Source organism: Mastigoproctus giganteus, chromosome 9 (genome assembly GCF_048544385.1).
Source record: "Mastigoproctus giganteus isolate SK-2022 chromosome 9, ASM4854438v1, whole genome shotgun sequence".
Lineage (NCBI taxonomy): Eukaryota > Metazoa > Arthropoda > Arachnida > Uropygi > Thelyphonidae > Mastigoproctus > Mastigoproctus giganteus.
This window is the reverse complement of record NC_143583.1, coordinates 166440341-166456155: the sequence shown is the minus strand read 5'-3', so window position 1 is coordinate 166456155 and position 15815 is coordinate 166440341. Positions and strand designations below refer to the sequence as shown.

The 15815-nt window shown below is 31.5% G+C and overlaps 1 protein-coding gene across 1 annotated transcript in view; it reads right to left on the bottom strand.

Moving 5' to 3' along the window:
- Nucleotides 1-15815, bottom strand: part of LOC150080869 (voltage-dependent calcium channel type A subunit alpha-1-like) — a 1489217-nt gene that overhangs the window by 134165 nt on the left and 1339237 nt on the right. Inside the window, exons 40-41 of the mRNA XM_090381686.1 lie at nucleotides 9306-9415; nucleotides 8602-8640 (exon numbers count right to left, since the gene is read on the bottom strand). Coding sequence (XP_090237812.1) covers nucleotides 8602-8640; nucleotides 9306-9415 — 149 coding nt within the window. The remainder of the gene's footprint in view (nucleotides 1-8601; nucleotides 8641-9305; nucleotides 9416-15815) is intronic.

The window sequence follows — 15815 nt, the reverse complement described above, 5'->3', positions numbered from 1 at the left end:
TTGGCTGATGCTGTATAAGCTTGCTTTCTTGCATTATATATCTCTGCTAATGCTAATGCTAATATTTTGTTACATTTGCAGTAACTATATTGTGGAAAAACAAAGATGGAATACAATGTCATTTGTGAAAAAAGGATATGCTTCATATTTTGTAGTTAAACTTGGTGGCCTAGATAAATGTGTTTGCAAAATAAATGTGTTGGCAAGATAAATGTGTGTTTTAATAAAAATAAAGCCATGCCATTTGCCTTTCCCTTGGGGTGAAGGGAACCTCAGAATCATATTAATGACTGCTATTTTTGTTCCATAAATGTAGGAGGTTATACTGTGAATAAAAAGCAGAGAATTGTGTGCCCCAACAACGTTACTTTATTTGTAAGGCCAGACCCCATGGACCTGAATTATTGGTAAAACTTTCTCTACCAGTTCTGTACCATAGTCATTTACACAAAGTGAACCTTGTGAGAGATTCATATCTGTCCAAAGAGTCAGGAGAGGAACAATCTATTCATGGTATGTTTATACCATGAATAGATTATGAATAGGAATATATGAATAGAATAGGAATATTCTATCAACCAAAGAGTGGAGGCTTTATTGATTCGTAGAAGCAAAGCCTCAAAGGAGTTCTCCATTCATAATGGAGTATGTATACAAAAGAAAATGGTAAGTTGTTTTTTTTGAAAGAAAAAAAAATCAGTATAAGGATAATGGTTGGCTAGTGTGTGCAGATTTTAAAGTTATTGGTCTGCTACCTGACAACAAGTTGGTTACACAAAAATACTTTGCGTTCTGTATGAATGGGATAGTCAAGCAAGAAGTGAACATGGGAAAAGGAAAGTGTGACCACCATTCAGTCTCTGACACCAGATTCAAAGAACATTAAAGGCAAGCCACTAACAGACAAAGTTAAGTTTAGTGAAACAGTTCATTCAAGCCTTGAATAAAGAAGGAAATTGTTCCAAGTATGTTTGCTCTAAATTCCCATTGCTTACATATGAAAATAACAAAGCAGGAAGTTTTGTTGGACCTCAGATCTGCAAGCTACTGCTATACTTTGTATTTGAAGAATCCATGAACCAAGCTGAAAGAGGCAATTTGACTGGCTTTAAAAATGTAGTAAGCAATTTTTTTGGAAACAATATACACCCAGATTACGTAATGATCATGAGTGTTAAAGTACACCTTTTGCATGCTTACCTCAACTATTTACCAGAAAATTGATGTAGTTTAAGTAAAGAGCTGGGAAACAGATTTCATCGGGATATAAAAGGAATGGAAAAAAAAGTTACTGAGGGAATAGAATGTCAATATGATGGCTGACTACTGCTGGATGCTAAAAAGAATATCAGTCACCTAAACTAGCTGCCTGAGGAAGTAAAAAAAAAAAGGCACATCAGAAATCAAGTTTTTGGCCATAAGAGGATATTTTTCTATTTGTACGTATTTTTATTGGTAATAAAATTCAAGATTTCTATTAAAAATGTAGTGCAAATTTCTTATCAGCAGTAAGATGTCTGAGAACTTTTATTAAAATGCAGACTGGTGTAATTGCAACCCTCTGCCTCTTGCTCTGCAAACACTGTGATCCATCTAAGGATCTTCACTGTGAACCCAAAATATTCCAAGGAGAGAGAGTCAAATGCCACTCTAAAATCCATATAAGCAGTATTGATATTATTTCTTACATCCAACTGATGAGTGTCTTTGGCAAAATAGCTATGAATGTGCACCATGAATTTTTCATTACAAAACTGTGTTGTAATGGGAAAATCATTATAAAGCCTTCAGAATTCCATTGCTAACTAAATTACCTGTGCTGCACTCTTGATCACTGCCTCCATGATCATGACCTACCAGTGAAGTCACCATGACCAGCCAGTAGTTATCCTCTTCACTAGAACTGTCTTTATATATTGGCAATATGTTAGTACTTCTCTAATCCAAAAGAATCTCTCCAAAACTCTCAACGATGCCCTCATAATTAATCTTAATAGTTCTATGCATTCTCTTGCTTCCTCTCTCAAAATCAATGGTTATATGCCAACATTTAGGTGGCAGTGTTTATAGCATATTAATGTGGGACTTAGTCAAAGATATAAATACTGTTAAATATATTAATACTGTCAGGGGTAAAGAAGGGCTTTTGTTTTTTCAGAGATAATCAGCTCAGACATTTTTTAAACTCTTTCCAGTGAAACCAACTGATGATGCTGAAATATGTAAATGCCAAATAGGATGCATACAGAGAAATAATTATTGAGGCCACTAAGCATTTTATACTAAGAGATGATGTTCAAGATTTAGACTAAAATGCATGTCAGATGAACTCATGAGCTTAGTGGCAAAGAAGAAAAATGCATGACTATTTATTAGGAGATACAGAATCCTACAATAAGTATAAACTAGTGTGAGAAGTCTTTGGTCAAAAATGCAAAGCGAGGCAGCAAGGAATTCTTTGAATATGAATGTGCAAATGTGCCTCCTCTTCATAAGGGTAGTTCAAAAGGTGAAGTGGGTAACTACATACCTGTAAATTTAACCTCTGTATCAAGGAAAATAATGGAATTGATAGGTAAAGAAGTAATGTGGTAAAGATTGATAGGTAAAGAAGTCTCTACTCCATACAGTAGGTGTTGATAATATTTAAAATTGTGTCCTTAAGTTATCTACAATAGGAATAATGCTTATTAATTTCTACCTATATAAATGAAGTTACCTGCTTGCAGTCACATGAAATCATATACAGGACACTGACACTTTGTGAGTTATTTGATTCTATTTGATTACATTTTTTTGAATTTTCAATAGAGAAACTGTGGCAATAATTATTTTGGTAAACACTGTGAGTTAATTCTGATTGAACAGAATGGTTTTAAATGCAAAACAACAAAAAGAAAATGTTAATTATTTTAATCTTTTTAAAATTACAGTAAACCCTTTAAAATCTGACACCCTTGCAAATTGAGAGGTACTGGATTTTAAAATTTTCTGGATTGTGGAGAGTGCCTAATGATTGAACAGTTTTGGAGAAATAAATTTCAATGAATATTAAGGCCATTAGGCCTTTGTTAAATTGAACTTATTTATATCTGTAAATGTTTATATTGACTAAAATATAGCACTAGGTTAAGACACAAATAACAGTTTAATCTGTTAAATATTAACTAATGACAATAAACATAATCACAGAAAATGGTGTCAGAATATCAATGGATGTGCAACAGAGAAAATACTTTTGCAATGGAGAATAAGAAAAAAATTATTCTTCTTGAGGAATAATTATTATAATGAGGTCATCTTTCAATTAACATGACATTTTACTTTTAATAATGTACTGTGGAGAAAATCACCTATGCTTTTTTTTTCTCACTGCTATTATTATAATGGCAACAGAAATGAAACTTAACGATCTTTGTTAATTATAGTATAACTTCAATTGTCCATCACCCTATTTACCGCCAGTCTCTGTTAACTATCATTTAATCTCACTACGCCATAATGTATTGTGATATTGGCGCCATGTGTCACTCAGTCTTTGTTTACAACTCACTGTATATGGTTGTACTTTCATCTCTTTTTCGTATTTTAATAATTTTTATTTAGTAAACCCATTGAAATGACAGAGAAATGTAAGCGAGTAGTGTTGAGATTATCACAAAAAATTTAAATAATCAATTGTCTAAGTCTAAGAAAGGGTGAAAGTGCTACAGGTATAGCATCAGTTTATGGAATAGGAAGAACAACAGCAAATGGTATAAAGCGTGATGCAGACAAAATTGAAAACCATGTGTCAAAAATGGGAACCATTGACGATAGTGCTACAAGTTGTAAAACAATGAAGCGTGCTAAAAGTGAACTGGATACTGTAATGCTTCAATGGTTTGTTCAAAAATGTAGACAAGGAATTCCTTTGTCGGGACCTATAATAATCCAAAAAGCCATTGAAATCAATAAAAAACTAGGCAGAGATTCTTCATTCATTCATGGCTACCATCGGATGGTTGGACAAATTTACATTTTCCCATGGTATTTGACAGTTATCGATCCAGGGTGAGAAGCTAAGTGCAGATAGTCCAGCAATTTCTGTTAATTGTGAAAAACTACAGAAGGAAATAGCTGATCGAAGTTTGGTTAAAGACCAAATATGACCAAATAGACCTGTGATGACACTGGCCTTAACTGGAAGGTGCTACCTCAAAAGACACTGGCTTCAATGACTGAACATATGTCACTGGGATATAAGATTGGTTGGTTGTTTTAGTATTTTATGGTGCATTAGCGTCTCAGGCTATAATGCGCCAAGTCAAACCGAGATACAAGATGCAAAAAGATTGCATCACTATAATGAGAGAGAGAGAAAATCTTTATTGCAACATTTGATTGTAACCTTTTTTTTTTTTTTTTTTTTTTTTATGAAAACCCCAAACACGAAAGGTATCAAAACCTATAGTACTTAGTACCATGCATGGGTTGAAGGAGAAGTATGGGGGAGGGGGATGCCGGAAACTTTGCTCTAGAGACTAAACATGAGTTTCACCACTTCAAGCCTCCAATAAGCAAAGTGGTGGTATTTCACCGGTTGATGAAAATCATCTACCACCTGGTTATAAGGTTAAGTACTGCAGTTTTCCCTTCATGGCCAAAATGGTATGTGCTAATGGTATGTGCTAATGCCAGCAGTAGCCATAAATTGCCTTTGGTTGTTATACAAAAGCCAAAAAAGCCTAGATAATTTAAAAATATTAATCTAAATGCTCTGCCAGTTAAATATTCCTCAAAAAAAAGTGGATGAGCAAAGATATATTTCATGGTTGGTTTCAAAAATTATTTGTACCAAGTGTAAGATCACATTTGGCATCAAAAGGTTTATCACAATATGCAATGCTACTGATGGACAATGTGCCTACTCATTCCATACACGTATCTGATTTAAAAAGCAATGAGCAAAATTATCATGCAAACATGACATCTCTCATTCAACCACTGGATCAAGGCTTGGTTGAGAGAATGAAACATCATTATCACAAAATGTTCATTCAAAAACATGTTTTGGCAGAAAATAAATTAGATGTGATAGAGTTTTGGGAAAGCTACACTATAAAAGTTGCAATTTTCAATGTCGCTGATGCCTGGAATGATATTCCAGTTCAAACAATACAAAGCTAGAATAAATTGTGGCCAGAAATATATTCAACTGATACAGAAACCATTCCAAAAGAAACTGAAATTTTTCAGTTATGTTTGAACATTCTTGGTATTAAAAATATTTTGATGAAGGAAGTAAATGATTGCCTGGATATGAACAAAATGGATGTCGGATGCAAAATGACGATGAAATTTTGCCACTGTGAAGCTGAAACTATGTTGTCAAAATGCGGTGAGTGGTACGAGATACAAGAAGAAGCGGATGCTATGCAAGTGTTACTTTTGTTTTAAATTCGTAACATTGCCTCCCAAAAGACTCAAGGGGTAATGAAACAAAAGAAACTGACTGACTTTTTTAGAAAAGAAATTTAATTATGTAATATTGCTTTCTTTTAAATTTCTTTAATGACATTAGAACAATGTTGTATGTAATATTGTGTTCTTTTAAATTTTTTTATGACATTACTAGAGCAATGTAAGTCAAAATATTAAAAATAGGTATGTATGTAGATATCTGCACTATGATTTTTTGATGACTTAAATTTAATTACGTTATGCATTATGTAATAAAAGAAACAAGTTAGATGACCCGGTCTATTGTATGTATAACGTTTTTAATGTACATATTCTATTATCCGTCTATTCCATTATCCCTCATGGTCTCGGTCCCATACCCTGACGGATAATTGAAGTTCTACTGTATATGCAAGAAATTGAGTGAATTAGTTGGGGTTGCTCGCCAGACCTTTTCTTCCATAGCATTAGCAACCACCTACATAACATATAACATTAGTATGGAATGGGAAGCCAAGCAAGTGACCTTGAGTCGCCTGTTGTTTTCCCAGATTTAGTCGTGCAGTGACAAACTGTATGACTAGTTATAATGGCGGCAAAAAACATCTTAGTTATGTGAAATTAAATCTATTATTTGTGCATATCAGCAAATCTGTTTATGGAAGGGATTAACCCATGTATATTGTAGAAGAGATTAACAACACCAACAAAACTTAAACTGCATTCATACTGCAATGGTCTAAATTCTCAGTGTATAACAAACCTGCTTTTGTAAACAGGTTACCCCAGTATTGCACTACTTTTAAACAAATGGCCTTGTTAATTCACTATTAGTTTAAAAGACAGAGCTCTATTACATTACTGCAATAACTGTTTCAGGACTAACAGCTCACTCATTAGATAGCAGGCAGTCTCTAGCGACAACACTCAGACGAAACAGATAACTTATCTATATTACAACTTTGAAAACTGATTTTTTACACCATGCACACCTCATATTGAACAACTTCTTTACAACCATTTTGCCAATACAGACCTATCTGATGAGGGACCAGTTGGTCCTGAAACAGGCTGTCATAGTAATCTCAATCTTTTAAACAAATGGCCAATTAAACCTTTTGGTGAAGCCCTCTGTTTGTTAATGCAGTTTAAACTGTGGTCAGCAAGATTTAAAGGACAAAATAGTACTGCAATCATCAATGTCATTTTTTTTTTTTTTTTTTGCTCTTTATTCTTAAAGATAAATGAGAGTGTTTGATATGAGTGCTAGATTACTTTCTTAATATTTCTGTATTTTAAAATGTTGATTTTTTTTTTGTAAACTTGCGTCAGATTTTACAGAATTACTATATTTTAAGAAGAATATTTTAGAAATGCAACAATGATAGCAATTTTTATAGCTAATAACATAAATCTATTATTTTAAAAGGTACTTTAGTTCTCTTCACAATTCTGTTTTATTTTCATATTGAAAATATCATATTAAAACTTTAGGAAATATGATGTGCAAAATAAAAAAAAAAGGAAATAATTTAAAGCATGGTGAATTACAAATGGACCAGTTTAACTGATAAAATCAGCAGAAAAAAAACTATTGAGAATCAGTGATATTTGTGTACCGTAATAAGTAGTGCATGTAATTAGCTTATTACATATTGGATATTCATTTATGTCAAAAATTCAAAGGTTGAACAGTCACAGTACTATTAACACTATCTTAAGTTTAAAAGTGATGGACTGTTATAATTTTTAAATGTTTTAACAAGTTTAAAAGCCACAATGAATAAAGAGAACTGAAGTACTTATTGGTAATTAATAACTGATGCTATTTTTTATTGTTTTATATAACACTTAGAATTTAAATTTATTTGAAATTTTATATTCCATATTAAAATAACAGAATGTGATTTTTTACAAAAAAAAAAAAAATGAAATCTCCATGAAAAGAGCTAAAAGAGAAATATAGGGAAAAAAGTGGGAAATGCATCATGATGCATAAAACAAACATGCACTGGTATACAACCACACTGAAGTAAAAAAAAAATTCATGCTTAACACAATACTACTGAAACATTTCACTTTTAATATGCATATCTCTTTTTGGAAAAAATATGTTTTAAGCGGATTATTTAAAACAGTTATAATATTCAATATTTTCATATTATTTGCAATACCCATTCAAGAATTATAAATAAATGCCAGGAAATGACTTCTTCAGTTTTATACTGATTACTGTAGTTTGACACATCTGACTAGTAGTTTCATGTTTTCATGAGATGGAACTGGTCAAGGTATTTATTGATTGCAACTAATTGGAGGAAGCTGTCCCATCTCCTTCATATTTGCATAAAACCATGAAAAAAGAAAAGGCCAAATATTATTTAGCTTCCATAAATTCTGTTTTGACACAAGAATTTGTTAACTATGACTATCACCAGAAAGATTTCTATCAAGGGGAAAGGTTGTAGCTTTACATGCTTGCATGTTTAAACCATTATCATTCTGATGTTTAATAGCACATTTAATTTTCATCTGTAAATTTTTCAATCCATGATTACATTACCTCACTTTTTTAGGCAACACGATGGACTTTATTTTAAATATATATGAGATGAAAAGAAAATTTCTCCTCAGATATCTCTTTGTTGGCTTACAAATTATATAAAAATTGATACAAAAATATTCTTTTATGTAGCTTCCATAAAGACTACAAAAAAATATTTTAATTAATCAGTAAGCATTATTGTAATGGTCACTTCTCTCTTTCAACTGTTCACTAGCTGATGTAATGCCTTTTATTTTACTCCACGTAACTGTAATGTCACCCGATATCATTAGTAACCCTGTTCTGATTGAAATCAAAATTTTTCAGCAATATAAAATGTTTCAGATATTTAAAAATTCTGATATCTAAAATCTATAAAATATCATGCAACAGTGCAACCATGCTTTTAAGCATCCCAACTTCACTAATTTCTAACATGAAAATAATTCCAAAAAATGCACATCTAAAGCTAATTTCTACACAAAGAGGAAATGCAAGCATTGTGATACAGTGAATAATACAAAAGATAAAAAAGGTAGTAGTAGCAGTAGTAGTAGGTAGCAGTAGTAGTAGTAGTAGTAGTAGTAGTTGAAGTAGTAGAGTATCTATACTACCGGTGAATCAGACGGTTGAGGAGTTGGGGGAGAGTTTTCCTGTAAACAGAGACAACAGATGATCTAGCAGACAATAGGAGAAGAAAAGCTAAGAACAAAGAGAGGGAGAATAATACCTATAAAACTACTCTTTCATCCACTAATTAATTTTTACTCAAACTGATACTTTAGTTAATATTTGTTAATCGGTGCTATTTAAGATTTGAACTGTTTAGTAGCTGAAGTTTTTAAAAGCAGCATCTAGAAAAAAAATTACAGTAAAAAAAATAACAGTTTATAACAAAAAGCTTCTATTTAATACGACGTTGAAAATTGGCTATATTGATGCTGAATACGGCTAATAATTATAAGTTAAATGAAGTATGAATACTGGCAATGTTTACCTAAGCTTTGTTTTGTCTGGGTTTGTATATAAATTTAAATAACGAATTTTTTTACATTAAAGATAAAGTATCAATTTTATTTTAAAATCTAATCAACATACCTTACACACCATTCAAGTTCACAAAGAATCAAACAGAGAAACAGTCATTTTAAATAACTGGATTATATAATTAAAAACGAAATTATTCCTTAAGAAAGAAATATTTTTAATATAAAATATAAAAAAAAGAACAAATTAAATTTCCATCACTTAAGATAACTATTTTAAATCATATTTTTCTGATGAATATATTTGCATCTAAGAGCATGCGACAACTTACGGCAAGTGTATTGGGCCCAGGAAGTTTCCCAAAACGGGTTGATTTCCAATTCTCCACAATTAATAATCCACCATAAACTTTGCCCACAGTCAGCTTTCCTTCATGAAGTTCTGAATCCATAAAATTTTAAATTTTAGATAATTTTCTCAAAAACTAATAATTTTACAAGTTTTAATATTAGAAAATAGTAACACTTGCAATATCTAGCTACAAAAAACTTTATAGTGTGAAGCATATTTCAAAAAAAAAAAGAAAAAAAGAAGAAGAAAAAAAAAAAGACACTTTGCCATGCAAAACAATTAATTTGTGTGGGGGAAAAATCATAAATTTGACCCAAACAGTCATAATAACTAAATAAACTTGGCTCTGTTTCAGATTTCTATACTGAAATCCATTTTTGAGTCTGGATTTTGGCTTGCTTACATTCACTCTTTTTAGAATGTTTGATACAGTTCTTTAAAATGTTTGTCCATGGCATGAATGTGTTTCTTAATGTTCAGCTTCAGTTTTATTTGATGCAAACCTATTTGAACACTGATTATTGAACATTTCACAGCATTGCAAAAATGATTTGGTTACAAGGTACTGGTCCAAAATAAACATGATTTTCTCGGGGAAATCTCACATTATACACAGCACTAATAAATGATATACTTCTCCTCAAGGCCCTGGTGCCAAAAAATTGTGATCAACTGATTTTTAATGTAACTCTATAGCTAGACTTAGTGAACTTATATTGATTTAATCACTTTCAGTATACTGCAACTCTTTCACTCACAATGTAAACAACTCTTTCACTTGCAACATACTGTTTTGCTTGGCAACACTTTTACTTGCAACATACAGCACATCTTTCGCTTGCTTGATCCCAGGTTCCTGTTCATTCCACTTGGGTTTACAGGCCTACCACCTGTACATTAGCAGCAGCAGGGCCAGCCACAGGGGGGATGCAGCAGGAGCAAAACATCCGGGCCCCGGGCTGTACATGGAGCCCCAGAAAAAGGAAAAAAAAAAACGAGAAAGCGAAAATTTTTAAGGAAGTTAATTGGTTAAAATTAATTTTATTTTATAAACTTAACCGAAGTAAGCCATGCTGAAAGTCTCTAAGTGTAATTTTAGACTTGTTCTAATATTCAGTGTTATTTTGTTTTTTGTTAGTATTTCATTATTTAGTTCAGTATAAAAATTTTATAATTATTTTTCAAATTAACCATGGAGAAAAAGCATAAAAGCGTTGCTTTTCAATGCAAAATAATTTTGTTAGAGCTGACGAAGCTCTAACAAAAGAAGTTTAAAAAATTCCAAAATTAACTTTGCAATTTAATAATATAATTATTATTAAGATATATATTTTAAATGTAATTTTATTATATGTGCATATTTAGTTACTAAATACTCAACATATTTACTTACTAAATTTTAGTATCCACAATGTCGATGCCAAGAAAATATCTCTCTGGGTGTCAGAAAAGAAAACTGGCTGAAGAGAAAGAGAAAAAGAAACAAAAATTCAAAAAGTCAAAACCAGAATTGTTTTCGTGGCTGCAAAATAAATCTCATAATAATGAAACAAGTTTGGGAATTCAGGCAAATGAAGAACAAAACTAACAGGAAGAAACTATGCAAGTTGACAATCAGAATGCAGAAATTGTGGAAAAAAATGCAAATGAAATGGCAAGTAAGGAAGAAATTATTCAAATGGACAACCAAAATGCTGAAATTGTGGGGAAAAAAAAATTGAATTGTCTGAAGAAATAAATGTTCATATAGAAGAAATGGCAAGTCACGCTGAAATACAATTTGATGAAACAATACACCAAGATAACAGCAACAGTGATCCAATGAATATAAGTGATCCAGGTTTATGGCCAGATATTAATGATACATTTACATTATTATATGTCAAAACTGTACCTAAGCAATAAGATCAACACACTTTCCCTAAAAATGCTGATGGTAGATCTTTTTCTATATCGTATTATTTTAAAATTATGCCAAATTGTGAAAAACAGCACTGCAGCTGGTTAGTTTATTCAAAAGCTCAAGATTCAGTAACAGTACAGCCTAAATCACAGAAATTTCATCTTCCCCACTAATACCGATAATATTCTCGTCACAACCACAACAGGCATTCCTCAAGGAGGTGTTCTCTTCATTACTATATTTTCAGCATCTCTACAACCACTTCTACAAGAAAATCCAAATCTGCTGGCTTATGCCAATAATTTAAAGTTGTTTATTATTTCCAAATCCTATGATGACATTTCCAAGGTTAGCCATGATGCAAATTTACAGATGTGCAGAATCATCAAGTATCTGAAGAATCTCAATCTGACTATAAATGCAAACAAATCTATTCAATTAACTTATTCTTTATAGAAACAACCAAATCACATAGAAATTAAAATTGCAGATGTTTCAATTCCAAATGTATAGCTCACAAAGACCTAGGAGTTGTTTTTAACAAAAATCTTTCCTTTAATTCTCACTATGTATATGTTGCTAAAAAAATTCAAAAAGCAAAATGGCTAATCAAGCAAGAAACAGCAGCGATTCAAGACAGAAAAACAGTCATAAACCATGTTCAGAGATGCATTTTTCCCATTGTCTTACGTCTCTGAAATCTGGTCTGGTGCTCCTCAGGTTACCATCAAGAAACTCCTTGCCCTAGCATATTGGGTTCTTAGATGGCTGAACAGTAAACTTAGTTTTCTGCATATAATATCCAGGCAACAGCTTTATGAAAACTTAAAAACAAAGCCTCTGCAACAGATGAACAACGAGTCGGAATCATGCTTCTTGCAAAGTTAATTACCTCTGCAACCGATTCACCAAAGTTAGCCAACATAATAGCTCCCACGAACAGAGAAAATTCAAGAAACCAACAACAATTCAAATCCAAACTCTCCAGACTAAAACAAATGGACAGGATGTTCCCCAATGCATTCCTTCACCTCATAAATTATCACAACATTGATTGTAAGAGGTTGCTCAACTCTGAAGCCTACAGGAGTCTCATTTCCAATCAAATGATGAGATATAAAAACAGCTGCCTGCCTGCAGCTCAGTAACGGCATCCGAGAGCCAAATGTGATGTTCTGCAATGCATATTTTTGATCATTATAATTCATATTCATTGTTAATGTATATATATAGAATATGTTATGTATTTGTTTTTATATTTGTCTCCATTGTACTAAATTTATGCCCCTAGCCTAGCCTAGTGCTGTGATGGGCTTGCTGTATTTGCAATAAATGAATATTTATTATTATTATTATATTGTTTTTGTTGTGCATTATTTTCTAAAAACAGAGATAAATGCACATGGTTTATAGATGGTTTTAATAATTAGAGAAAAATTGACGTCAATAATTTGAGATCATGAGCTTTCCATTTGTCACATTAATTCTTTTATTGCTTGGCAAGAATTATTAAAATGACTTCATTTAAATTCCACTATTGATAATACAATTCAAATTAATGTAAATAAAGAAACGGAACATCTTAGATTACTATTCCGAAGAATTGTAGATGTGATTTTATTCTTATATAATAATAATCTTCCGTTACGAGGGATTGAGGAAAAAATTCGAACACCAAATAATGGAAATTTTTTAAGTCTAATCGAATTGTTAAGCAAATATGACCTTTTGTTAATGGATCACGTAAATAGAATTAAAGAATTGTGCATCATTTGGCACATAGATCACAGGAGGAATTTACTGTGGCTTTAAGTAATGAAGTGATTAATAAAATTAAAGCTGACATAAAATCCTGTACATATTATAGCATCCAAATGGATTGTACACCCGATATTTCCCACACATCAATAATAATTAGATACGTAAATTTTACAGACAAGAAACTAATCATTGATGAATTATTTATAGGGTTTATTGAAGTATCCGATTCAACTGGTGAGGGATTAGCAAACATGCTTTTGAAAAAAATTAATTGAGCTTAATTTAGATATTATGAATTGTAAAGGGCAAGCATACGACAATGGGAGCAATATGAAGGGTAAACAGCATATATACTGTAAAATATTTTTTGGAATATTGCAACGTTTATACTCTTTATTTTCTTCATCTACAAAAAAGATGGGAAATTATGGAAAATCATTTAAATATTATGCTTAAACCATTGTGTGATACTCGTTGGGAAGCCAAAATAGATTCAGTTAAAGCTGTGTATAAACAATTTAAAAAAAACTTGTAGTGCCCTCGAAGAACTTATTGACACTAGTGATGATAACGCAGTAGTATCCAAAGCTCAAAGTTTATTAGATTCATTATAAACAATGCCATTCATATTAAGTTTAACTATGGTTTTTAATATTGTCTAAAATTAATAATATTAACAAATTATTGCAAACAAAAACAATTATACTTGATTCAGCTTTCAATTTAATAAATAAAATTAAAAATGAAATACTAAATTTAAGATCACAATTTCATAAATTCTTAAATGAAGGGAAGAATATAGCATGAGTATTTCAGAGTTTTACTGAGACACGAGTTAGGAAAAAGAAAAGATTATTTTCTGAATTGGCAGAAGATGAAGTATCAAAAGATCCTGTGGAAGAATTTAGGTACAATTTTTTCAATATTGTAATTGATTCAGTTATTGTGCAAATAGAAGAAAGATTCAAAAACATACCTAAAATTATTTCCAGTTTTAAATTAATAACAGATATAAAAGAATTAGAAAAACAATCATGGGATTTTGTAACATTTTATAAAAAAGATGTAGATGAAGATCTAATTCAAGAAATTATTTCATTAAAAAAATTGATTTTGAACGAAAAAGATATAAATTATGTGCAGGATATATTGCAATATATACTAAATAACAATTAAAATGAGCTTTTTTCCAATTATACTAAGAATATTCTTTACATTACCTATGACTATAGCAAGTGCAGAACATTCTTTTAGCAAATTAAAGCTAATTAAAAATTACCTTCATTCAACAATATCTGCAGAATGAAACGCACTTGCTATATTAAGTATCGAGAAAGATGTTAAAGATCATGATTTTTCTAGTATTATTAATGATATGGAAATAAAAAGTCACATACAGTATTTAAAAATGTTAAGTAAACCTTAATTATTGAATAAGACATTTCTTATGTATTTATAATTACAATGTGTTATATGTATTTATGATATTAATATATCTGTGTATTTTTTTTGTTATGTATTGGTTGTGATTATTAATATTGTAACAAAATTATGATAGTGTTTATTTAATATTGATGTCTATATGTCTGTGTGTTGATGGTTTTTCAAAAACTATTGGACGAAGCCGAATAGAGAACGAGTCTCCTCGAATAAAATTTGTTTGTTTATTTTATTTTCTTTATTATTATTTATTTATTTTTTTTTCATGAAAATATGTTAGGCATTTTAATCATTGAGAAATTTTTTTGAGGCCCCAAAAAATTACTTGCACCTGGGCCCCTTTATGGAGAAGGCAGGCTAGGCCTGAGTAGCAGGGCTATAAACCCAAAAGATCATGCAGTTCAGATCCATGAACTGCATGATCTTTTGACAGGACTACAGTTATTGCATATGCTGATGATTTAACTACATTACTTGAAGGTAATTCCCAAATGGCTTTAAAGTCTTCTACCAACTGTGTATGAAGGCTGCCGTAGCCAAGTGGTCGGGCGCGTGGGTGCATAAGTACACGTGCCTTGAGTGACCGGGGTTCAAGCCATGACTGGTGAATACGGTGCTGTTTATTGTATTCTGTGTATCTTGTAAACTCCTCTGACTGTTTAGTCATCCCGAAGTATAAACAGAAAATTTATTTATTTATTAAAGGATATGTATAATAAGTGGACTCTTCAGAACAAACATACCATTAGTTTTTATAAAACTAAGATGATTATTTTTTTTAAGACTAAATTAGATCTAAATAGACCTCGAATTAAAATTAATGGGACTCAACTTCCTCTTTTAACTGAAGTGAAATATTTAGGAGTGACAATTGATTATAAGCTAAATTTCTCTTCACATCTTTCTTATTTATCTGGTAAAGTTAAGAAGTTCACTGCAGCTTTTTTTTAGGATATCAAGAGCACAGAGTGGGGATTATCAAGAAAAACTTTGAAGTTATCCTATTCTGCAGTCTGCCCTCCTATCGAAGACTGTTGGAGCATGGTACCATAGGGCAGTAATTGTTAGATTTAAATTAAAACTCATGTCACTGCAAAGGACGATGCTGTTGGCTATTCTACATGTTTGTTGAACATCGATGGCTGCTTTGTAGGTATTAGCCAGAGGGTACTATTGGACTTTTTTCTTAGTGTTTCAAGGGCTATATTTTCATATCTGTAAACAGATTCCAACTGCATTTATGGGGATGGAGATTGACACACAAGAAGATGTTAGGACAGAGAAACAAAGATGTTGGAATGAGTTGGTGAACAAATGGGGACAGATGGGATATATCCGACTGAGTTTTAGAAGTACTGAGATCAATTAAGTTTTCTTTGCCCCATT